This window comes from Triturus cristatus, chromosome 11 (genome assembly GCF_964204655.1).
Source record: "Triturus cristatus chromosome 11, aTriCri1.1, whole genome shotgun sequence".
In the NCBI taxonomy this organism is placed as follows: Eukaryota; Metazoa; Chordata; class Amphibia; order Caudata; family Salamandridae; genus Triturus; species Triturus cristatus.
In genome coordinates, this window is record NC_140594.1 from 402,044,444 (window position 1) to 402,069,779 (window position 25,336).

Below are 25,336 nucleotides of genomic sequence, written 5' to 3' on the forward strand. Positions count from 1 at the left end.
ATTAGTAAAACACTTACAGTCAATTCTGTAAATTCAGCACGTTAATCTTAAAACACTGCACATGTTTTCCAGTGCCTAAGTATAAAAGACAATGAATGCCAGTCAATACGGTAGATGTTGATTTTTTACCCATAGCTCACATGGTGGGGTGTATAATCGCCATCGGGTGGAGCAGGGACAAACAGGCATGTGCGGAGTGTGTGCTGGTGAGTGTGCAGCACGCCCTCTTGTCACTTAAGTGCACGCTGGTTCTCAACATGTATTGTGTCAGCCTGTCACTTCCAGTGTGAGACAGATGCGGGTGATGGGTGGGAGTAGAGAGGGGTGTTGAGGGCGGCTAGGTAGGGGGAGGGCGACAGACTTCCCACACATCGCACTCAAGGGGCGTCTGGCGGCGGAGGTGGAATATGTATACTCACTGACGATAGTTTAAAATGTTAAATTCGTGAACGTCCAACAAAATATGCACAGGCTGCAGGTACCAGAGAGCCACGAGAATGGAAGAGAACTTACCGGTGAAAGAGATCATGACAGCACCGCAGACTCATGGAATCAGAGGGGGCGGGGTAGGTACACAGATAAGTACAATAATAAGCGTGATGCGCACGCACTGGAATGCGAGGTATGCAGCTGGCACCCGGCTGCGCTGCTGCTCGCTCCTGAGCTCCCTAGGCCAGGGGAGAGAGAAGGCGGAACATGCACCCGCCTTTGGCCAATTGCATGCTGTCTTTCTTAGAAAGACGCACGCAAATGCCAATAGGGTGTGAGCAAAAAGAAAAGCTCACGCACAAGCGTGTGGTCCGAGTTGAAAGTCCTTACTAGAAGCCTCCCAGAGCAGCGCATGCACGCTGGCTCAGACGAGACCTAAAAAAGACTGCATTCGCAACAGGCACAGTAAAAAAAAAAGAGAGTTGCCAAACGCCACCTCTGCTGGGCCTCATACTGGTGTTCTGCAAGGTAGAAACTACTTGAAGTTAACCCTCCATAAAAAGTTTACCCCTATGCTGCCCACAAGACCCAACACATGCCCTCAAACATCCAAAACATGTTAGCCCACATCTTACCTTACCTCCAAGCTGCTTTTGTTTCAGGAAAGAGAAACCTTCCGCCCGCCGCTTCAGTATCTCCGGGAGCCAATCAGCTACACTGCGTGGTTACAGTGGGGTGGCTCTTTGCTGAAAAAGAACAAGTAAGCAAGGCGCCACCCCTGACCCACCTAGGGGCACATCTGAGTCCTCTTGTTTTTTATATTCCACGTGCCTGGTGCTGATATTTTGACTGCGTGGCAGGTATGCTGGAGGGAGGAGGAAGGGGGGTCGTTAGGGGCTATGTTGTAATGTATAGCCTTATATGCATGGTCTGCATAGCTGCCAAGGTTTCAGATTGCTTATGTGAGACATTTTAATAATTTCAGGGTAATTATGAGTCTCATTCAATGACTATGAGTGACACTTTCTTGCTAACAGTGTAATGTCACCCTCACTTAGTAGGAGCATAGCACAGCTTACAGCCTGGGTCTGACACCTGTTGCCAGGCGGGATGGCAGCGAAACAATAAATGAAACAGAGATTCCCTGCCTTAGCCAGCCTGTGCCTCCCTGGCTGGTAACCAATCAAATGAATGGCATGATCAGATCATGATCAATTGACAGAGTCCTTCCTGGCCCTCTGCCAAGTGGGGCCCGAGGTCGACTACAGGATGTGAGAGGGGCCCCAGAGGGGATCTTCTCCCTGTACAGTTCTCAAATCTAGCCCTGTTTTTACTGCAGTTTAGACTGACCCTGTTTTTGGCATGCATTTAGAAGCTTCATTTTGTGGCTGGACTTCAACATCAGTTTGATACTATGGTTTGAGCAGGGGGTGTTTTTTTTACATTAATTAGGCAGGTGTGCGTTTTTCTGTTTCGGTGTCCAAATCTCTGAAGTTCATTTGGCTCGCATATGCATTTCTGTGAGAGCAGGCTATTTCCACGTCATAATTAAGGCTCCCGGTTTTCAGTTTAAACAGATTTTTGCATATAAATACAGACGGAAAAATATTTTTCCTTTGTCTGTATTAATAAATAGAAACAGAAAAATTGCAGTAAATTATACCTAACTTTGCTGCTGTCTGCAAGGAGAAGACGAGCCTGTCCAAGTGCAGGCCGGGAGAGTGCTTATCAGAGTTCAGCTGAGCCCATAACAAAGGTCGATGTTACATGGCCATCAGGCCTCTTTTTGTTTAGGTATCCTGGCTGGGAGCTAGGGGGAGAGGTGGGGACGCACACCTAAAAGCAATTGAGGGGAAACAAGTGCACACAGCTTATCACTCCACAGGTACTTAGAGAGGCACGCTTTTTTTCCCAAGAGATAAGCATGCACCGTAGGAATGTAAAATGTGTTGGTCTGTCTTTACACAAATAACAATTTAAATACCACTACTTTGGCTATAGCGCTACTCAACCCAATGCAGGGTGTCAGAGCACTTTACATCCAACATTATACATTGACAATAAATTATATGTGTGTAAATCAATGTGTAGGATGTGTTACATAAGACCGTGAGGGTTACAAGGTCCTTCATAGTTCACTGTCCTTTATTAGAACGATTGCAATTTATTAACTGCAAGTAACAAAAGCAGTAACCATCTACTTAAATCTTTCTAAACCTATAAAAATAAAGCGCGTATTGCTCATTTAAATAAATGTGAAAAAATACTAGTTGCATTGGGTTTTTTTTTGCTTGCAACAAAATGAAATGTGAATAAATACAGATAAAAAGACCAAAAAAAGTAATCTGGATAAATACAGATGGAAATGTTAACAAAATAAATACCATAAAACTGGGAGCCCTAGTCATAATATCTTGAGATTCCTATTCCTCCCGTTGTACACTAACGCCACCTTGTGGCCTTTGAAAAACAAGCTCAGCTTTCGTTCCTCTCGTCCCAGCAACGCGAAAAACTGGAACTACACAGCTGTATCGCACTTCAGGAGACCCTTTTTTTGAGTGACAATCTCAGACATTGTGGTAATGTGGGGAAATTACAGCAAATGCATTATTCTAATACGAGATGCGTGGCGCTTAGCAGGGCTGTGCCCCAACGCTCTGTTTTTCCCCCTTATATCCTTCTCCCCTGCTCCCCTGTCCTGCTTGCTTTCTCAAGTGCTTCTCCCTCGACACACTGTTCTTCTCCCCATTCTCCATAGTGTGTTTCTCTCCCAAGTTTGCTCTCTCGAATGAACAGCTTTTCCTGTCCTCCCCCAACCACTCGCTCCTCATTTGCCCTAGATCCTTTTTTTGTTTTGCGCTTTTGTGCAAAACTGTCTTCATTTTTTCATTTACAGATCCTAGGCATCCTCTATATTGGTTCTGTAAACAATAAAAAATAGAAAATTGAGCCCGCATCATTCCGTTGGCTAGCACATGTTTTATAATGCATGAGTACGGCAAAGGAAAGATGCAACCGTTTGTGTCTTTGCACCTTTTTTCACATGTAAAAAAATGTTTTTTACTACATTGGGGACAAAGCATTTTGATTCCTCGTCCTGCTCACTCCCCACACCCCCTACCTTCCCACGATATATATAGCATTTCGAAAAGCTGTTTATTGGCCTGTGGCAAGCAACCAATGAATGTGTTCTATGTAGAATGTCCTGGCGGCTGAAGGAGAACATTCTTGACATTTTAGAGTCTCTGCCTCTGGGTTGCTGTTTGGGTGGCAGTGTTTGTTCCAGAATTGAGCAACATCCAGAAGCTCATGAAACTTAAAACTAATAACTTTGTGTTCCACGCCCGGATACACTTAAGAGTGAGATACATGTGTTACAAATACCATAACATAACATGTTCTCAGTGAATCAATAAATTTCGTTTCACAACCTTGCCCTTGCGTGCACCTGGCTGCCTGAAATTCGCAGTATGTCCCAGCTTGGTAGTTTGCAGGTCTACCTGGAGAATCACTGGGCCACACAGCCTGGACCAGCCCATCTCTACATTTGTGGAAAGGCCTTTAAGGTTGGACCAGGGCCAGTCACCTATCAGCCATTGTTTGATTATCTGCCTGATTTACAAAACACCTGTTCGCTGCTCCCGGCATGCAGTAGGACTTTGAAAACATCCTAACGACCGACACACTAGTTGATTTTGTTGTTGTTGCAGTTTTATATAGCGCGAACTCGACCCGGAGGTATCAGAGCACCTTACATGAGCACCAGTTACATTACAGAGGGACGCATTCATTTCAAATCATGGTCAGATGAAGTGATTTGCCCACAATCACAGGATTCGTGAGCCCACCGCCAGACTCAAGGTCTTCAAGGCCCTTTACGGTTTACTGAATGGCAAACGTGCACCCATCCAGGCAGCACAGTGTCTCGGTAATCACAAGCATGCAGGCCTGCGTGTCCTCATATCAGAGTATAGAGTTCTGTACACACAGAGTACTGTGCCCTCAGCAATCACATGCACTATGTTATCACAGGTAGGCAGTGCTGCAGAATGCATCCAGATCAGGTGCATACACTGTGCATGCCGTTCTGGACAAAGATTGCACTGTGTGTCATCAATAGGCGTATGTATGCACTTCTGGTCAGTGATCGCACTGTCTGCATTCAGTAGTTGTATACATCCACTTCAGCATAGTGATAGCACTGTGCATCCGGCATTCACATGCAAGCAGAGGTACAGAGCTCTAGCAGTGTTTACCTACTGTAATCACATGCAGTCAGTTCTGCAAAGGGATGGAGCTGTACTCTCACTTATAGAATGCACTAATTTCTGCACAACGAGAGGACTATGTGCCCGAGGAGCAGATGTGTGCAGTTGTGCATAGTGACAGCAATGTGCACCCTCAGTAGTTGTGTTTAATTGTATACAGCTATAGCACTTTGTGGCATCATTAACTGTGCATGCAGTTCTGCAACTCGGTAGCACCTCATACTCATTGCCGTCACATGCATGAAGGGCCTCATTAGGATGTCAGTCGGAAAGCAATCCGACCGACTCCTTGTCGGAATCGGTTCCGACAGACTCGTGTTCGGTGAGTCCGACCAACTGATTACGATGGTTCCAACCACCGTTCAGAAAATCTCCCATTGATTTCAATAGGAGCCTGTGTTCCGACCCACAACACAGGCTCCCATTTCAAAAAGGGGTGGTTGCGAAAAACCTTGCACCCTGTTGCAGGCATCCCATGGTGCCTGCCACAATGCATTGTTTTAAAGAGAGGAGGTTCAATGGGTACCCCCACGGGCCCCGACTGGAGGCCTCAGGGTGAAGGGGGGGCCTGCTACAGGCCCCCCAAGTCAGTTTCCGACAACTGTTCCATGTCAGACAGACAGATTCGGAAAGGCTGTTTGAATCCGACATCGTAATACGTCGGTCGGAAACGCGGTCCGTAGAGCTGTATGATTCGGCTCCGACCGACTCGGAGTCTCCAAATGCCGGTCGGAACAAATCCGGACTGACCGAAACGGTTACCTTTCCATCATAATCGGTCGGTTGGAAATGTTTCCAAGTTGGATGAAACATAGGTTTCAACACGGTTTAGGAGATTTCGACTGCCGTTCGGAGCCTTTCTGACCGACATCGTAATGACGCCCTAAGTTGTGCACAATAATCATGCATTGTGCCCTGAGTAATCACGTGTATGCTGTTCTGCACATTGATAGAGATTGTGTCCTGAGAAATCACATTCATAAAGTTCTGGAGAGTGACATGCTTGTTCGCCCTCAGTAATCACATGCATTCAGCTCTGCAGAGCGATAGCCCTCTGTGCCCACATTGATTACATGCACACTGATAGAACTTTATGCTGTCAGAAATCACGTCCATAATTGTGCACGGTGATAGCACGGTCTACTGCAGTCAGATGCATTCAGATCCGCACAGCGATACCACAATACATCTTCTATTCTCATGCTTACGCGTCTACAGTGGTATTGCATTGTCTGTGCACAGTAAACACCTGTAGCATGAGAGATACAGAAATTCACCCTAGAGTCTAGGGGTTTTTAGACTGGGGATCGGGCCCCCCAGGGGGGCCTCAAGTGATCTCAGGGGGGGCATCAAGTTCTGCCAGGCTCTGGCCAAAAGAAGGATTAGGCTGATAACAGTGCTCTGTTTTCAGGGGGAATGAGCGGCAGTAAGCCACTCTGTAATAGGTCAACAATAACATCTTTTGTCATTTATATCCTGGCTGGTAGATGGTGTCAAAAGGGAAGGGACTCCACATATTCTTCAACCCCCCTCCACCCCCATTTCAAATAACAACACTGTGAATACTTTTACACGTTAGCAAGGCCTGCCTGACCAGAATAGTATGTTTGGCAATCGTGTATTTGGTTTCATTTTTAAAACAGTACCAAACTTAATTTCAATGTTTAAATAAGTCTAGACATATTTTAACATTGCCAGTTTAATAGAAGAATTGTGAAAAATGTAGAAGGAGAAAACTTGCTTTATATTCAAAGGAATATTGCACAGCATCCCCATAGTCTTGATTTTTAACATATCAATGACTAGAAATCAAATCCAGTTTTACGCTTTTGTAGGGTAGAATTAGGCTCCCATTTGCATCCCCGTGTTCCATTTTACCCTAATTTCATATATCTTTCTCCTCCTTGCCACCTTTAATTTCCCTTCATATATTTTTTCTCTCTGCAATGCTCTCTCTCTTTTCTGTGTAGGGCGTAAAAGACATAAAAAAGACTGATAGTGTTTGTAACTGCTCTTCCTGTTTTTAAATAAATAATTTATCTCACTATTGTAGTGTCACTCAAAGTACAGACATCCTCTCACACATTAGAGTGCTCTGCTCCCTGTGAGTGTGTCAGGCTTACTAGTGAACACGAACCTGCAGGCCAGGGTCAGTTATTTGGATGTTCCTTTTACATGGTGAACACAATAAATGTATCATGGAAGTCAATTTCCATCATTACAACTCTTTACTGTATGTTTTGGAATGGCAAATGCTGTTTACTTTTAGGATGTGATACCATGTCCATGGAAAATGATTAGCCAATTATTTTTTTCAGTTTTATTGTTATTAAGCGCCATTTTGATAATTTGGGCAAAGAAGACTTACCATAGTTTATCTACACTTCCACCTTACAAGAAGGTGATAGAATCTCAACAGACCTTCCAACTGAAGGCCTCTTTTACAAGGCAATTCTTCTTTGTCGGTGAGATTTGACGGAGAGGGAAAATGCAATTTTGGCATTTGTATAATGTGGATGTGCAAATGCAGAGAGTGATACACATGTGAGACCACAATACTCAATTGTCATAGTCAGGGCCACTGGAATTATGCAGCAGTGGAGGACACATTTATGCTGCAAGAAAAAGTAATATGTGTGACATAAAGTGGTACAATATGTAAAAGTATTGCTTTGTTATTTTGCTATTTTTACAAATATTAACACTGTCTAGGGAACGTTGCACTTCACTAGTACTGGTTTGACACCACAAAACAGCAATCAAAATGTGAAAGATGATTAGTAATCCTTTGCAAAAAAGTCTGTCACTTCGCAGAATCACACATTGCGGAAGTGAGAGCCAACAGTAAGGTGACTTTCCACGTGAGAAATCTGAGGTATGCTTTGTGAATGGGTTCGAATGAAGATTTTATAAGTTGAGAGAGAACCACACTGAGATGCCGATCTGGGGGTGGAGCTCTTACCGGAGGGAACGCTCTGAACAACCCCTTCATGAACTGTTTTAATATTCTTGTGGAACAGAGAAAGAGAGAATGCGCAGAGCGTCTGTACCTCGAGAGTGCGACAAGGTGAACTTTGACAGACGCATGCATTAATCCTGATCTAGCAAGCAGCAGGAGATAGGGCAGAATCTACTCGGGTGATGCCTCCAATGGATGCAGGTTATATTGTTGACACCATGAACAGAATTGGTTCCATTTGAGGTTGTATGTTTTGTTTTTGGCTTCCACTCATGCTTTGGATAAGATATCCCTACAGCCTGAGGGATATCTAAGTCTCGGAATTCATAGAATTCAGGAGCCATGCATGCAAGTGGTGAGGGCTGGTTCCGGATGTAGGACCTGGCCCTGGTTAATCTTCAACAGTGTTTGCATTGTCGGGAAGGCGAATGGAATTGAACTTCAACAGCAGTAGTAGATCTGTAAACCAATGCTGCCTGGGAGCAATCAATATGAGCCGACAGGGTTCCATTTTCAACTTCATATGAGATGGAAGGTGGGGAAAGCGTATGCATAAATCCCGGACCAACTTCTCGAAAAGGCATTCCCCATAGATCCTGGGAGAGGGTACCGACTGGCGTAGGACTGGCGTTTGGTGTTCTTGTCTGTCTCAAAGAGATCCAATGCTCGCTCGCCCCACAGCGAGAATATCTTGTTTGCCTCCAATTGATCCAGTTCCCACTTGTGGCAACTGTCCTTGGCTCTGCTGAGCATGTCCACTAAGGTGTTGCTTACTTCGGACACATGCTCGGCCCACAGAGTTGTCTTGAGGACTGTGAGCCAGTTCCAAACTCCTGGGCTTATTGAGAAAGTGTTAGCGACCTAATACCCCGCTGCTTGTTGATATAGGACATGCTGGTTGTACTTTCCATGCGCACCAGAACGGAAGATCCTGCTATCCTTGATAGAAAGTCTTGCAGGGTAAGAGAGATTGCTATCAGCTCCAAGTGGTTGATATGCTTTGTTTTCCGATGCACAGACCACTTCCTTGAATTTGCAAGTCCTGCAAGTGACTGCTTCAGCCTTTTAGAGAGGCATCTGTGGTGATGACAAAGTCAGGTACTAATGCCAGAAACATGAGGCCTTTCGAGAGACGAGATATCTGTGACCACCACGCTAAAGTTTCCACCATGTGGGGGATGTTTATCAAGTTTTTGAATGACCCTTCCGATGGGATCCATTGCGCTTGCAGCTCCTCTTGTAATGGTCTCATCTTTAGACGTGCCAGCAGGACTAGGTCACTCGTGGAAGAGATCATGGCCAGTGGCATCCTGTACAGCCGCACTGAAATCAACTTTCTTTTGGAAATTGTTTGAGCCAAGCTTGTTAGTCTCTGTTGTCTGCCCTGCGAGAGAAAGGCTTTGTTTTGGTTTGTATCCAGGTTGGCTCCTAGAAACATTATTGTCTTGCTTGGAATAGTTGAAGATTTTTGATGATTCACATTAATACCCAGTATGAGACACGAGAGGCAAATTTCGTGGCTTTGGATGCTTGCAGTGGTGTTGAGGCTTTTGGCAGGCAGTCGTCTAGGTAGGGGAAGAATGCCTGATGACCTTGCTTTCTGAGAGTAGCTGCTACCAGGGCCAAACATTTGCTAAATATATGGGGAGCTGACTTCAGGTCAAATGGGAGGACTCTGAACTGGTAATGGGTATTGGCTACAGTGAAGCGGAGATATTTGTGGTGTTTGGGATGATTGGGGATGTGCAGATACACACCCTCTAGGTCCAGATATGTAATGTAGTCTCCGCTGTTCAGTAGGTGCAGGATGTCGGAGAGAGTGATCATGTGAAAGGATTGCTTGCGTAAGAATTTGTTTTGTTCCTGAATTCTAGTATGGGTCTTCATTCCCCTGTTTTCCTTCTTATTAGGAAAAAATGGGAGTAGAATTCCATGCTGTTGTGGGAACATTTAACTTTGTCTATTGCTCCCTTGGCAAGCATTACGAGGGTTTCTTATTTCAATAAGTGAAGACAAGGGGAGGTGTGCTCCCCTCGGAGATTTGTTTGGTGGCCTTTCAGTAAACTCAAGGGTTGACAGTACTGTTGGAAGCGTTAGTATCTTCTCTTGTAAATTGCAAATTGTCTTCTATGTGCCCCCTGCCTCCCCCCCCCCCCCCCCCGAAAGGGCAACTTTCTGAACTGAAGGGTACCGAGGGATCTGGTCATATCTCTGTCCGGTTTGATGGCCAAAAGAGCATCGTCTATTTTTCTCCGTCGTAGGCCACATCCAGAATCATGGACTGTGGCTCCGGCCTGAAAGAAGTTGCGTTGAGCCATTTTTGCTGTCCCAGCCAGATGACGGAAGCCCGTGGAGGCAATGGCCAATGCACAGTCTATTTTCTCTGACGTTATGCACTTGCCTTCCTGCAAGATTTTTCTTGCTTCAGATCTCTTTTCCTCAGGCACTAGGTCGATGAGAGAGCAAATATCTGACCACATCTGCCAATCATAGAGGCCCAGAATCGCCAGGGGATTGGGTGCACGAGCGGTGATGGCAGACATGCTGGAGAACCTCTTGCCTATATTGTCCAAGCACCTGCCTTCGTTGTCTGGGGACGAAGAGATGGGTGGAGACTGATTTTTGGAGCGATGTTGCACCACTTGTAAAATCACTGAATCTGATTTGGGGTGTCCTGTAAGGCAAGCGGGAGAATCCTCTGGAGTCCTATCTTTTTTATCAATACGAGTTGGAACAGTCGCCACTAAAGCAGGGTTTCTCATGATTTTAATACCTTCCTCCCAAACATATTCAAAGATGGGGATGGCACAGATTGACTTCCTTGTCTCTTCTTTAAAGTCATACAGAAAGCAGTCGGACTGCTTGACAGAGATTGGCAGGTGAAACCTTGTTGCTGCCCAGTCCTTTAAATTATGAAAACTCTCGATGTCCTCTGGAGGCGGGTGTAGAAGCTGTGATGGAGGGGGTGACTGAGTGGGGATCATGTGATCATCCCAATCATCTTGTGGAGGATGAGGTTCTAAAATCTCACTTTCTTCCGTTTCGTCATCTGATGGAGATGGGTCCTCCCCTGGAGGCACTGCTTTATGAGGAGCAGGTGTCATGCTAGGTGTAAGAGGCGGAGGAATAGGCCTTGGAGTAGCAGGAGAGGTAGGCTGAGGTGGAGCAAGTGGGTGCTCCTGCGGGGGTTCAGGGAACCTTTTCCAGTAATCCTGTAGCAGGGCTGTAGATCCTGAACTAATGACCTTGGTATTTGTACGTCACCCTGTCTGGGCTGTGGATCAGTGTAGTACTGGTGATGTTCATAGTGTCTCTTAGAAGGAGACACATAATAACGTAGGTAGTACTGCTCTTCCTCTTCCATATCATCCCCATCCTGATATTTGACCTGCAGCACTGATAGGCTATGAGCTGCTCCAAAAGGTCTGTCATCGTCCGACTCCTCCAAGTTTAATAGGTGACTTGGGGGGAGAGGTGAGACTTTGCTGGGAGAAGTCAGTTCAGGTCTCAGAGAGGTTTGAGAGATTTTTGTGATTTTTATCATCGTCGACGGTATCATGATAATTCCAACCCACACGATTCTCTGGCGTAGCAAAAGTAATTGCGGTAGATTTCAAATGATAAGTCTCTAGGTCATCAATTATAAAGGTTCCGTCACGTCTATCTTTCACCGCAAATGTCCTATGCCAAACACCGGTCCCTCGAGTGCGAGGTCCTGGATTCATATAGTATCGCTCTACTATGGACCTATAAGCAAATTAAATGTGCCAATTGAGTATAGACCAATTTCACCATGTTTTAGAAAGAGAGAGAGAGCACAAGCATTTTAGCACTGGTTAGCAGTGGTAAAGTGCACGCAGTCCTAATGCAAACAAAAACACATTCAGAAAAACAGGAGGGGTTAAAGCAAAATGTTTAGGAGTGGTACTGCAGAGAGGGTCAAATCAAAAGTACTAGCAGAGGGCAATGACAATGAGAAATCACACCAACAAATGGCAACACAAAAGAGGAAGAAAAGGCACAAACAAGGGGCATTCACAAAGAGAAATGAAAAAAAACGAGCAAGATGACAAGTGAGTGAGTGAAGCAAAGGGAAAGAAAATGGCAGAACACAAAGGTTGAAGCAAACCTAAGGAGGATAGAGGGAGGGAGATAGAGAGAAAGAGTGTAACAATGGTAGGAGTGAGGCAGAAGCCTCAATTCTGTGAAATAGGATCCAAAAGGGTTGTGTCTGGATGGAGGTTCAGGTAAGTCCTGGGGGTGGCTAGGAATGGTACCTGCTTAATTGCTGGTCCATGAAGCGCCCGTCATCAAGAAGGTCTTGGGAGGGGTAAGGAATGCAGGGTGTGGTGGGCGGGTCTGTGATGGGTGTGAGAGTTGGGAAGCACGACAACAGGAAAAGGTAAGGAGCGCTGGAGAAGAATAGAGCAGGAAGAATGAAGAGCAGTGGCAAAAAGAAATGGCACAAACAAAGGGCAGAGACAAACAGAGAGAAAAGGCACAAACAAAGGGCAATGACAAAAATAAGAAAGGGTGCAAAACAAAGCAAAACGAAGAGAAATTACACTAACAAAGGGCAATGACAAACAGAAATGGCACAAACAAAGGGCAGAGACAAAGAGGGAGAAAAGGAACAAACAAAGGGCAAATGCAAAGAGAAAGGCACAAAACAGCAAGATGACTGCACAATAGTTCTGCTCTGCTTTGCTTTACACATTGCAAACATGAGTCAAATGGTTGTATGTCAGACTCATGCAGGCATTTTTTATGCATCCCTTTACAACATGGTCCGGACCACAAACGCATCTTTACAATACGTTCCTATACCAAGCAAGTCATCACAACTACTTGCCTTAGGGAAAGAATTGGAGTTGGAATAGTATAATTTACTATTCCAACTCCAGTCTGTGCAAAAGAAGGGAAAGTGTTGGATTTAACAGTCCAATGTTAACCTAACAATGCTTCCCTTAAGGCAAGTCATGGTAACGACTTGCGGGGTAAAGGAATGCGTTGTAAAGTGGTTCGGACCACATTGTTAAGGCACAGCGTGGTTCGAGCCGCGATATAAAGGCTGTTTCCTGAGTCAAATCGTTGACTACTGTCAGGTTAAATCCTAACAAATAAAGATTTATGTGTTTACTTCACTTTCACAACACGCATCCTTATGTAAAACAGTATAATAAATTATCACTAATCAAATGGCACTTAACGTGATACTCTGGTTCTCTGGCACAATATAGAAGATAACTAATAAAACAACAAAGTATCTTCTACTTCCAAAGACCTGTAAAGATAATAAGTATAATAATAGCAGATAACAACATCTACACAGCCTTCCTTTTAATGCACAAAGCAAACTGGGAACTGCATTATAAACCAGTGGGTCATCACAGTATTCAAGTAAAGAACAAGCGATTCAGCAGAACGTTTCATTGACAGTCATTTTGTGCAAAAAAGGCATGATTGTACCCTTGCCTTCAAAGCTGCAAATGTACAGATAATTGTTGAATGTGAGCTTATCCCAATCTGCTCTGTAAGCACTGGTTGGGTTTATGATCACTCAAACTTCAAGATATAGGCTGCAACTCGCATTTGAGTCGACCTGATCAAAATATTACTCGCAACTGATAGGATATTTATACTTGAGGTTATTTGTCCCTGCCAAGGTCACTGATTTTCTCAGCTTGTTGGCCCAGAATTCCTCTTACATTGAACGGGTAGTATCAGGCATAAGTAGGGCATAAGGTCAAACCTAAAGGTTGTGAGAGAGCTTTTATCATCTGATGCCCTTCGATTTTAAGCACCCTAGTGTGTGACATCTTCTCTTGTCGAGGCCTTGTATAGACTAGAGCCAACCAGCTCCTCCTTAACCGCACCCATTATAATATTGATGACGGGGCAATGATATCAGAAATTGAGTTTCTGCCCCTGGCCGCCAAATAAAAGAAGGATGTCAAAGAATATTATTGACAACTTGAATCTTCTCTCTTCCCGCAAAACCCTGGAGTTCTGATAGATAGCGGATGCAACTGCTTTCTGCCTGCATATTTGCAAAGTTTTATGAATTGACTGACCTCTGCCTTGTGCCTGCATCTGACTACTGCTTAGTGCTCTGATATAATATATAATGAGCACTTTATTCAATTCTGCCTTTCATGTGTACCAATAATCCACTTGGCTCTCTGTTCAATATAAAATGGTCATGTATTTTAACAGACCTTGGAAACAGAAAAGTGACTTCTGATGGTCCAATCCATGGATTTGATGCATGTTTGTTCCTATCTGCTCTTGATATTTACAGAGCAGTTTATAAAAAACATACCTATTGTTAATAAAATCCATACGTTTATTTCAAGCTGAGAGCTGTGTTTTTCTTTATGTTTATATTTGAACTTCAGTAATTCTGGTGTCTGTTGCTCACAAGAATAGGGACTGTATGTCATATCTGCACTTCACGACTATTGAACACGGATACCAAGAGGAAGTTGGGTCTATACCTCACCAGTTAGATACTAAGGAAAAAAAGTGTTTTAATCTATGTAAGAACATTATATGATATTTTTTCAACAGTACATAATGTAAGTAATTTTCTTATCCTTGAGAGGGAATTTTGCTCGACCCTGCTGAAGACAAAAAATATGATGTTACATTGCATGCGCTACAACACCTGCGTTGTTACAATGCAAGCCATTACATCGCAAGCCGTTTCTATGACTTGCTGTAGGGGGCGTGCTGGACTTAGGAATAGTACAATTTACTATTACAACTCCAGTGTGTGCAACAGTAGGGAAGGTGTTGGAATAGTAAATTACACTATTCCTTAGTTCAGGGTGCCCCGTACAGCAAGTCATAGAAACGACTTGCGATGTAATGGCTTGCGTTGTAACAACGCGGTTGTTCTAACGACCATGTTGTAATCGCATGTGTTGTAGTGGATGCGATGTAAACGCTGTTTCCCCTGAAGACCCAATCTGTTGCCATCCGTCACTCTTTCAGCAGTACACATACACATGGCATAAGCTTATGTCTGGGTACCAACTCTGACATGCATCCAATCTTGTCCTCTGTGCAGGAAATTGGCATCAACCTCTGCAGGACTAAGAGCGCTCGCATACGTATGCCACCGACTACTCCATGAGATACCCCATCGTGGCACTCCTTCCAACCACCTACTGTAACCAACCAGACCTCTACTATTAAATCCCATAAAGTAACATCTTACAATAAGCATAGTTTCTCGTTCTCCATCTGCGGTTGTGGACAACTTCCTAAAGATCATCAGCACCTCCTTAAAAACAGCCACCTTCTAATCCGCTCTAAAAATAAGACAATTTCTCATCCTACTATAAATGATCTTGCCAGTAAGAGACCTTTCTACTGAGTTCTTGTCTCCACAGCACATTCCGTCACGTGCGCCACACCACATAAATAAAAAGCGCAGCAGAAGCAGGGAGCAAGATGGGACGCATTCTCATCTACGTCATCACGGTCTGCCCAAAAAAAAAATGACACAGCTCTTCCAAATCAACACAAAAGAATGGCAAAAGGTACACAGCCTGAAGTGGGAAGCGGACAAAAAATAATGGCAGACAGCGATCTCGCATAGAGTGAGTCGGTGTATGCCATGCGGTGAAATTGACCTTTTTAATGACTGTCTCGTCCCCATACAATCCTTAAATGAGCAGATCTGCTCTTATATATCATGACCACATTGATTGCCATAATCTACTGCTGACATGTAAGTCAAGTGTCTATCCAATTTGCAGCACCAAAGCTACAATGGGAAACAAAGGTCTCCAATTTGCAGTCAAAGGTGACAGCTACCTTTTGGCCTACCGTGACCTATCAGCTTCCTATGACATCACTGATCTCCAAACACTACTCCTTACCCATTCCTGAATCATAGACTTATATGGTGCTGCCCTAGATCACTCCTCCTATTTCCTGTTACTCAAATTACGCATGGGGTTCCATCTTCACACCCATTCTGGCCCTTCAGCATCCTCCTGGCCAGACAATGGATCACACTTCGTCAGTATGGTGATGTTATTGCTTGAAACTCAATCCCACTAAAAACCCATTTGCGATCATCAATTGAGATGGACTACGACATTAGGAGGAGAATTAGGTCAACCATATGCAAATCGATGGATTCTCACCCAGAGCTTAATTTGTAAAAGAATGATTGCCGGTGCCCAAAACTCTGCTTAGAAGCTCAGCCAGTGCTATGAAATGTCAAGGCTGCGAAGTCTTCAGTGTGCTTCAAGCTTCTTTATCACACTACCAGACGCTCGCTGCCTCTTTACCTCACTCTTACAGGTTCCTACTTTCTCGGTCTCCTTCTTTCTCCTTTATGTGTTTTGTCCCCTCGTTCTCCGAGAAATATCTGATAAGGAAAAATAAGTATTGCTTCCCAAAAATAAGTGCTGGTGGCCTCCACAGGCGACTATCGTCTCAAATTAAGTACTGCTCTCAACTCACTCTGCCACAAACATACGATCTCCGTGCTTTCAATTTAATTCCAACTCTCCTTTAAAGAACACTTAGTAAAACAAGCACTGGCAACACCAATAGGTCTCGGCAATGTGAGAGTTATAGGCGTTGGCAATGTTAATGTATTTATGTATATTAATTAAAACAGCCCCAGAGCCATACACAAATGCATTTACATTGCCAACGCTTATAGCTCTCGGATTGCCAAGACCTATTGGCTTTGCCAATTCTTGTTATTAGTGTATTGTTGGAGACGTTGTAGAGCATGCACCATCGCAGAACTGCGAGGAAGGTAGGTCATACAAAATTACCACGCTCTGAAAATCATGCTTTACGTTTATAAATCGTGTCTTTTTATGTTTTTAGAAGGCTATAATACATGTGTGCTTTGCAAATGAGTGAAGAGAGATTCTTATACAATACAATCTGTACGTACAACATTAATGTCCACATGTTATTCCACATTTTGTATAAACATGTTTTGTTCGTAAGATATAGGATGGGGCGCGTGCACACTTTGATATGGAGAAAAACCATCTGCCAGTAATGCAGCCTTTCCTTCCGGCTCTGTGTTGGGGTCATTATCCATCCATAAAGTCTGACTCGTGAGTTAGATCGCTTAAATACAGAGCACATGATCTATGACCAGAGACCTAACCCACAGTTAGCTTTATTAAACACAGAGCATTAGAAAGCACTGAATAGAAAATATATATTTTATGTTCTGCAGAAAAAGCCCGTACCAGCACCGGTGTGCTCCTAGTGTGTGGTGGGACTGGTCACCCATTTCTAAAAATATACTAGCGCGTGGGCCGTGGCGGAATAAGTCACCTATTTAACAAAAAAAAAGTAGTCCCGAAACAATGCATGAAAATGGCCGCCGCGTATGTTTAACAGTAGTTGGCCAGTGCTCTCAGGGACGGTTAAATACCAGAAGAGGCATGGCATATGCAAGCCCTTGACAAATGGGGAGAAAGCAAAATGGAGCAACGATGATGCCAGCAAATGGGAAGCCCATGGGCACCCACAAAGTAGATACAGCATGTCTCTCTTTGAGACAGCGCAAGAACGCTGTCTAGAGCGGAGACCTAAAAAATCTTAATGGGGTGGTTTAAATTGAGCTTCCTGGCAGGTTTAAAACCTTCCTCACACACCTTCTGATCAAGCTCCAGTCTCTGTCTTTTAGCACACTGCCTGATACCACCCTGAGACCCCCTTAGTGCTAACTTCTACAAGGCGCTTTGCATTATTCCTGAGTAGTGCGAATATGATCACATCTCCTCAACACTCAGAGACATGTATGGACTCCACGTCTCGGGCCTCATACAGTTAAATGTGTGTGTCACATCTACCAATACTCCAGACAACTAGTATCTTGTTTAAGAGATGGCTCTGCAGACAAAGGTCTCATCAAGGACAGAAATGATGTAAATCGATGCACAGAGAAGAGGACAGTGGGTGGAGTGGTGCTACTTTTCAGTTGCTCCCATCCCGTAGTGCAAGTGCCACTCCCAAAGGAAAACAGAGTTACGCTAAAGCCGCCTGACAACATCCTGCAGCCGCCACCCCACCAAGACATGTCCAGATGCCACCAGCCTCCCGCTACACTCCCTCCCTCAAGGGAGGCTCCTTCGCTGGTATACTCCCTCGGGGAACGTCCCTCTGCAGCCACCCCTCGGGAAAGCTCATGGGAATATCACTCCCCTCCACCAGCAACGCGTTGCTGTCGCTCGAGCCGGTCGCCTCTGCCCGGCTTGGATTCCTACATCTTTTACCAGCTTGCAAGGGTGCTTGGGGTGAGCAAGGTCATCGCGACCCTGGCAACATCGATAACCTTGAGTGCTTTCACAAAGGGGCAAAAGGTTATGACTTTCACTGATTTCCTCTCTTGCTCAATATAACACATATGCACAAGCGCACCCCCACACACGCACACACGCACCCCACCCATGATTATACATATTGAGGAAAGGGAAGTGCGCCAGTTATGGGTGGCTGGTCGGCCTTTAAAAGGGGGAAGGGGGAGTGGGCAGCCTTCCCATCAAGGGTCCCATCTTCTCTAAAAACAATATTAGAAATGATATCTGGTTGAGTAGAACGGGTTTCTCAGTCTTTATATGTTATTCACGTCCTTGTTCACCACTGATATAAGGAGGAAACATTAATAGCGCTAGTTACTGTCTGATCTTGGTAATGTTTCCTCCTCATATCATTGATGAACAAAGATGTGTATAACATATAAAGATTGAGCAACTCTTGTGCAAAGGTCGATCACAGAGGGGTTATGTGTGTTGTTATTGTTGTGCTGCCTTGCAAGGCAGAGGAACTGCACTTATACCTTAAAATGTCAATAAACAGATAAAACACACACAACCAGACAGGATATCGTTTTTAATATTACTTTTAATATACTGCGATGATATGCTTCGTATGCACAATGTTTTAGGAGAATTTTGAAATGAAAGTGTGATTTTTCTGTATCGTGGTACAAAGTATACTTTGACGAACTGTATTTTTTATTGCTTTCTGATACTAAAGGGAGACATTTTTGCATCACTCAGGATTCAGTGTGTAGATAATGATGTGGTTGAGAGTTGTAAGAATGTTTCCCCACAATAACACTCATAGAGTGCTGGACGAATAACAGTGTTCTCACAAAAAGGATCGTTCTTATTGTTGCTGTATTCTGAACGCTGTCCTTTTTGTTAGAAGGGTACCTCTCTCATAAATGATGACTACTATATTCTGCAGCCACTGACCACTAGTTGCCTTTGATCTTCTCTGGTGCCCATGGTCAATGGTCAAGGAGATGCACATTGAAGGTGCCTCCTATCAGCAGAGAGCGGCTCTGCCGTACAATAAAATGTACACAACCTTTTGGTGTTTGCAGATTGTGGTGTAAACTCAAGGGAGGAATAAGGCAGATCAGGAAACAGACAGGGCCAGGGATGGCGTCCCTGCTTTCCCAAACCATTCAGGAGGCCTTTGGTCCAACACATAACATGCATCTTGGTGTCTTACCTTAATGCTCCTTCTTCAGTAGATGGTTGGTGATTCGGTGGCCCCATTGGTCTGTTCCTAGTTGCCTCTCTGTGTGAAGAGTCTGTGTCGTGTTTGCCCCTTTAGTGGACAGGAAGGAAGAAGGGGGTGTATGTGGAATATAAACTAGGGGGCAGGGTCTGATCTTCCACTTAAATACCACAAGACCATGTTGGAGATGACGTTACGCGTTCCAAAAACAGCCCTGCATTTTTCTCTTACACTTGCAGCTGGCTGAATGTGTTCGAAATTGTAGGCATGGTTCTGCTTTGAAATGTAAATATTAGCAAGGCTATGCTATATAGGGAACTTGTTAAATCAATAAGTCTGATAAGCAACTACATCCTTGTCATGAGTCTGTTTTTAAATAAGCAGAACAAGTCTCTTGAGCAGCCAAGCATGAACCTGCAGAACCCTTCATGCGAAAGAGGAACCTATCAGAACAGAAGACGTTTGTGTGTATTGCATTTGTGTGACAGGGCCCTTGTGCTCCGGTCTGTCTGTGTTTGCCTCTGTCAGTCACTTCTGCTAGTAGTTGTGTGTATGTGTGTGTTGTCAGAATTCCTAGTGAGAATGTCAATTAAGATACATGTTTTAACTCAGTTAAAAGTAGACCTCGACCCATGCCATTAATGGGGCATTTCTGGACAGCCCATTGAAATGAAGGGTTCGTGTACATTCACCCTAAAGAGATCAGCCCAGGCCCCGGAGTCGCGGGGTGAGTGGGACGGTGGACCTGCCACTGGATGAGGGCGTATGAGGGGACTGCTAGCTTCAGCTGACAGGATTCAATGTCTGATTAGCTGTGCTTTGGGAGGTGGAACCTGGGTGGTGATGGGATATGGACTATGAGGGGCATCATTGCCTGGTTAGTTTACGTCTGATGATAGTGATCATGGACAGTGGTAGAATGTGATGACGGAGACAGAGAGGGGAGTGGCTGGAGAGTTGTGATATTGAAATTATGATATTGAGAAACTCAGCCAGCTCTAAGGGACAGAAGAGAGCAGATTGAGCAAAGCCACATGGGGAAAGCATCTGTGGTTTAAGAGCTGAATTTGAGGGAATCTGGCAACCAATGAACCCCAACCCCTGGAATCCCGGTCAGAATCATCACAACAAAGTCCCAAGTGATTCGTGTCTGGTAGGTGGACACAGTGAATGCATTCCACCCTGCGAAGGGTTTGGGAGGACCAAGAGGTGCCTGGCCACATGAAGCAAGGCAGCTAGACACTGGAGAAAAATAGTTCAGCGAGAAGGAGTATTTATTGGCCTTGGGACCCCCTGTCAATCTACCTCCAGAAGGGAACAGGAAGTTACGTGCCACACCTCAGCACCACTCCTAAGGAAGGGAACACATACTTTTTTATATAACCCTCACCCACTCAAATAGTGGCATGCTTGATCATCGGGTTGGCCCTGATTCCTAAAGGTCACGGTGGCTCAACCATGATCCAGGGAGCTCTTATGAGTAATGCATAATTATGAGTAGATCTAACACCAATGAGTGACCGAACATACTCACAAAATGTAGCATATGATAAAGCACAATTGATGGGGCGGTGCGCGTGTCACTTATGAGAAGCCACACCATGGCATTTCCCTCATGCCACGTAATTTGTTTTTACAGGTACAACCCAGAGTGGCCAGTATTACACTGCCTGTGCATGCTTTGACTGCATTTGCATGCAACACAAAATCACGTAAAGTACATAACTGGGAGAGTGCTAAATACACAAACCCGTCCTTACGGAAGCCCAGGACCTCTTAGGCAATCAGAGTGGGGCTGAAAACCCTGATCGTATATTATATAGTTGTAATCCTCCCCATCCACCCCACTAATAAATGGATACCTGGGTAGCGGATGAGGAATTTTTATCGTTGAAGTTACGCCCCTCTATATATCAGCCTTCCCAGAGTGAGGGTGATCATCAACTTTTCAGAGTCAACCCCGAAACGACTGTCTGTAGTGAGTTTAGTGAAGCTCCTAAGGGCCCAATGGCCAATAAGCATTTGCCACACACACTCGCGGCCAAGAAACTGGACTGTCAGACTTCCCCGTATTGAAGGGCAGGTCAGGACCAATGGTTATTGGCTATTGGGCACTTAGTAAATTCACTACGTTCACTACAGACAGTCATTTCGGTGTTGACTCTGAAAACTTGTTGAACACCCTCACTCTGGGAAGGCTGATGCATGTAAAATTTGATTGGCGGTGAACATACAAATGACTGATTTACCTATCATGGAAGCAATTTATATGAATATCGTTGGGAAGGAATTAACTCCAAAGGAGAAGCAATACAATTTAAAGGATTGAGCCTTAAAAAAGTCACAGGACAGTGTGCCTACCAGGCGATGAAACACGTGTTGACTAAGTATTCACCATAAAAAAAAGAAAGAAAACAGAAAATAAAGACATGAAAGAAAAAGAAATATCAAGGAAGATTTTTTTCTTTACTGTGTACCTTAACTTTGACATACATATGAACTACTTGAATAGCGTGTGCTGGGGACTATTTTGTTTTAGTTTCCAGGGGCCTAGACCACACTCAAGGGAGCTAGGTGGTTCTTCCTACCTTACAGCACCGCTTGTGATGTTGGGATAGGGCTGATCAGTAAGCCTGGGCAAAGCACTACGCTACGCTCGCGTAGTTTGCGAAGTTTGCGCTACTTCGCGAATTGCATGTAGCACAGTGCAAACACGCGTAGCGTAGCATAGTGCAGCGGTCATTTTTTGTTTGCTCGCGGACCTCAACGTCAAGTTGGCGACCACGAGCAAGCAAAATGACAACCCGGCGAGACTTTTTCCTCGTTCGCGATCAGCAACATCAAGTTGCCGATCGCGAGCGTGGAAAATAAACCTTCCGGCGAGCTTCTCAACGCGGGGAGGTCAGGTTTCTCATTGCGAATGGCCGCGTATGCTCGCAACCGCTCGCGATGAGAAACTACCAGTTCGCGTTGAGAAAGTTGCCGCCCGAATAGAAATCTACTTGAGCGGCAGAAAACAACCGCTTGCACTGTGCAAGATGCAGTTTGCACTGATTGCACAGTGCGGACAAGCATCCGGCACTGTGCACTACACAGTTTGTGAAGCTACACGTAGCTCGCGTAGTGCGAAGTGCACTTCGCGTAGCTACGCGTAGCGCTACTTCGCAAACTACGCCCAGGGTTACTTATCAGCTTGTTGACTTTCCCAGGGGCGCCATTCACCACCGACTTTCAATGAAACACATCTATAGACAGGCCTGAAGCCAGGAGTGTATGTATTATAATGTATGCTTTCATGCAAGGACAACAGCAATGTGACAATGTGGTGACATGTCACTGTGTATTTTAAATATGATGGCATTGTGAATATTGTCGTGGTAATGTGTACTTTTTTTGTAGGGGCATTGTGAATGCACTCATTGAGACAATATTTGTTACCTCCCTCGTCTGTCCATGACTTGAGCCTGTGATATCAGGAACCTAAGGGTCAAAGCTATAAAAACATAACATAGCATAACTAGCATTTGTAAAACTCACAGTTACCCATTAGGGCACCTTGGCACTGATAGATTTTGGCACCCAACTCAGTGGTACTCATTATATTGGCTATGGAAGGTGGCACACTAAGTGGACCAACCAGAATTTGAACCCAGAAGATTAATTATTACTTGCATTCAGAGCACTGGCCAGTGGCAGGTGGTGAACTTCTAAAGCTGTGCTGTGTAATTATCTGCCTTGAGTTTTACTGAATGACCCAGACGTTTTTTACTGGTTTTAATGATGGTGGATTGGTGGTGGTGATGGCGACACTGAATTTAGTCACCGGTATCGACACACAATCCATTTAACAGCACAATTACCACATGATGGGACTAACAGTCTGAGGTTTTAAAGGGACATCAATTCAGCTGAATAACAGATGTACAGGAACATACCATGCCGTGACCCCAGCAGCTATGCACTATAGGATCAGGGCCTATCCCCCAGTTGCAGTACCTCTTCACATGTGCTATGACGTAACTGCTGCAGCACCTGCACACTGCTGGCCTTCATCCCCACCTACGTCACCTGTGTTCTTCCGGGACATACCATGGTTATATTTTTGCTATCAGGGGCAGCACCTGGGCATTGCAGGAGTTAGCCCTGACCTGATTTGATTTGATTTGATTTGAAGAAGATTTATATTGCGCAAAACAATAACCCGCAGGTATCAAGGCGCCTATCAAAGAGGTAAAAATATAAATATATCACCTTACGCATAGGCTTGCAGGAAGAGGCAGGTTTTAAGGGCACCTCGGAATCTCTGTAAAGAGGGCAATGACCTGAGATCCAAAGATAAATCATTCCACCATTTAGGAGCCAGAGTAGAGAAAGCCCTACCACCCCATTTGGCTTTTCTTATACGGGGGACTGTGAGAAGCAATTTCCTGGAGGAACGCAAGTCCCTTCCAGGAGTGTAGTGAGAGATGATAGAACCAACTCCCATATCATTATTCCTTGCAATGGCTCTGTAAGTTATACACAGGACTTTGAACCGTATCCGGTATTCAACCGGTAGCCAATGCAGTGTTCTCCTCGCCAAAGTGGCCGAGGAGCGTCTAGGAACATCCAGAACAAATCTGGCGGCAGCATTCTGGACCACCTGCAAGCGCTGCAGCAGGCCTCTGTTCAGCCCTGCATACAGCGCATTATAGTAGTTCAGTCGTGAGCCGATAAGGGCGACCACTACTTGCTTTCTGGACTGAAGGGAGAGATACTTCCTAATTCTTCGTAGGGTGTAGATTAAGCCCCAACAGGTAGAGATGGTTTTACTGACCTGTCCGCCCATGCTAAGGGCAGGATCTATCATCACCCCCAGATTTCTGGCAGATATCGTGGGGGAATGGCATAGTCCCAGCGAATCAGGCCACCAGCTGGCTGACCAAATATCCTGATTCCCTCCAAACACCATCACCTCGGTCTTCTCCCCATTCAGCTTAAGCGAATTTTGAACCATCCACTGACCAACTGCCTCCATACAAGATCTAAAGTTGGAGGCGGTTGGTACGTCTGAATGGGAGAGAGAGACGAGGATCTGGGTATCATCTGCATAAGAGATTACCTCCATCCCGAAAGATCTGATTAGCCTGGCCAGTGGGGTCACATAGATATTAAATAGGGTCGGACTAAGAGCCGACCCCTGCGGGACCCCACACAGCACCGATCGGGATGGAGATAGGAACTCTCCCAGCTTGACTCTTTGTTCCCTTCCATTTAGGAAGGAGGTCATCAGATCCAAAGCTGCGTCCTTGACCCCCACCTCCCTCAAACGATGTATAAGTATTGAGGGGGAGAGGGTGTCAAAGGCCGCAGTTAGATCCAACAGGACCAGGAGGGTGGTCTGGCCCCCATCCACTCTAGTGCGGATTTTATCAAGCACAATGGTGAGGGCCGACTCAGTGCTGTGTTCCCTCCTGAATCCGTGCTGGGAGAAGTCTAAGCAGCCCGAGCCTTCCACAAAGGCAGCGAGATGCTTGTTAAGATGTGCCTCAAGCATCTTCGCAGGGGCTGGGAGCAGGGAGATCGGACGGAAGTTTTTTAGGACCTCCGGATCAAGGGAAGCTTTCTTTAGCAGAGGTTTGACTACTGCACTCTTCCACTCCAAGGGGAAGATGCCCTCTCGCATACACCGATTCATAATTTCTAGTAAAGGTGGTAAGAGAGATTCCCTACACTGCTTAATGATCTTCAAAGGGCAGATGTCTAATGGGGAGCCAGAGTTGGTTTTGTCAAGCAGAATCTCCAGATCTTGTAGGGCCAGCTGGGGAAAGGAGTCAAAAATACTCAGAGGGGAGACGCCAGATGTAGTGTTGTCCCCCTCAGCCAATCCAGAGGGCCCACTGATCGAAGCTTTTTGTAGCTCAAGAGCTAGATGGATATCTTGTATTTTTGTATGAAAAAAGGAAGCAATTTTATCGCACAGATCTTGCGAGGGAATAACTGGATCAGATGTTTGAAGGTTGACCAAAGAGTCAACAATTCTGAAAAGCTCCTTTGGCGAGGAAAGGGAAGTTGTTATGGCCACGAAATAGTTTTGTTTGGCCTCCACTATCTCAGCCTTATATTTCCTGACCAGGATCCTATGAGCTTCCTTATTTTTAAGATCTCAGCTAGCATG

At 45.0% G+C, this 25,336-nt stretch overlaps 1 protein-coding gene across 1 annotated transcript in view; it reads right to left on the reverse strand.

The window, feature by feature from the left end:
- LOC146784305 (cytosolic purine 5'-nucleotidase-like) overlaps nt 1–19,282 on the reverse strand; it is a 548,710-nt gene extending 529,428 nt beyond the window's left edge. Inside the window, exon 1 of the mRNA XM_085635738.1 lies at nt 19,171–19,282. Coding sequence (XP_085491864.1) covers nt 19,171–19,217 — 47 coding nt within the window. The 5' untranslated portion in view covers nt 19,218–19,282. The remainder of the gene's footprint in view (nt 1–19,170) is intronic.
- Nucleotides 19,283–25,336: the final 6,054 nt, after the last annotated feature.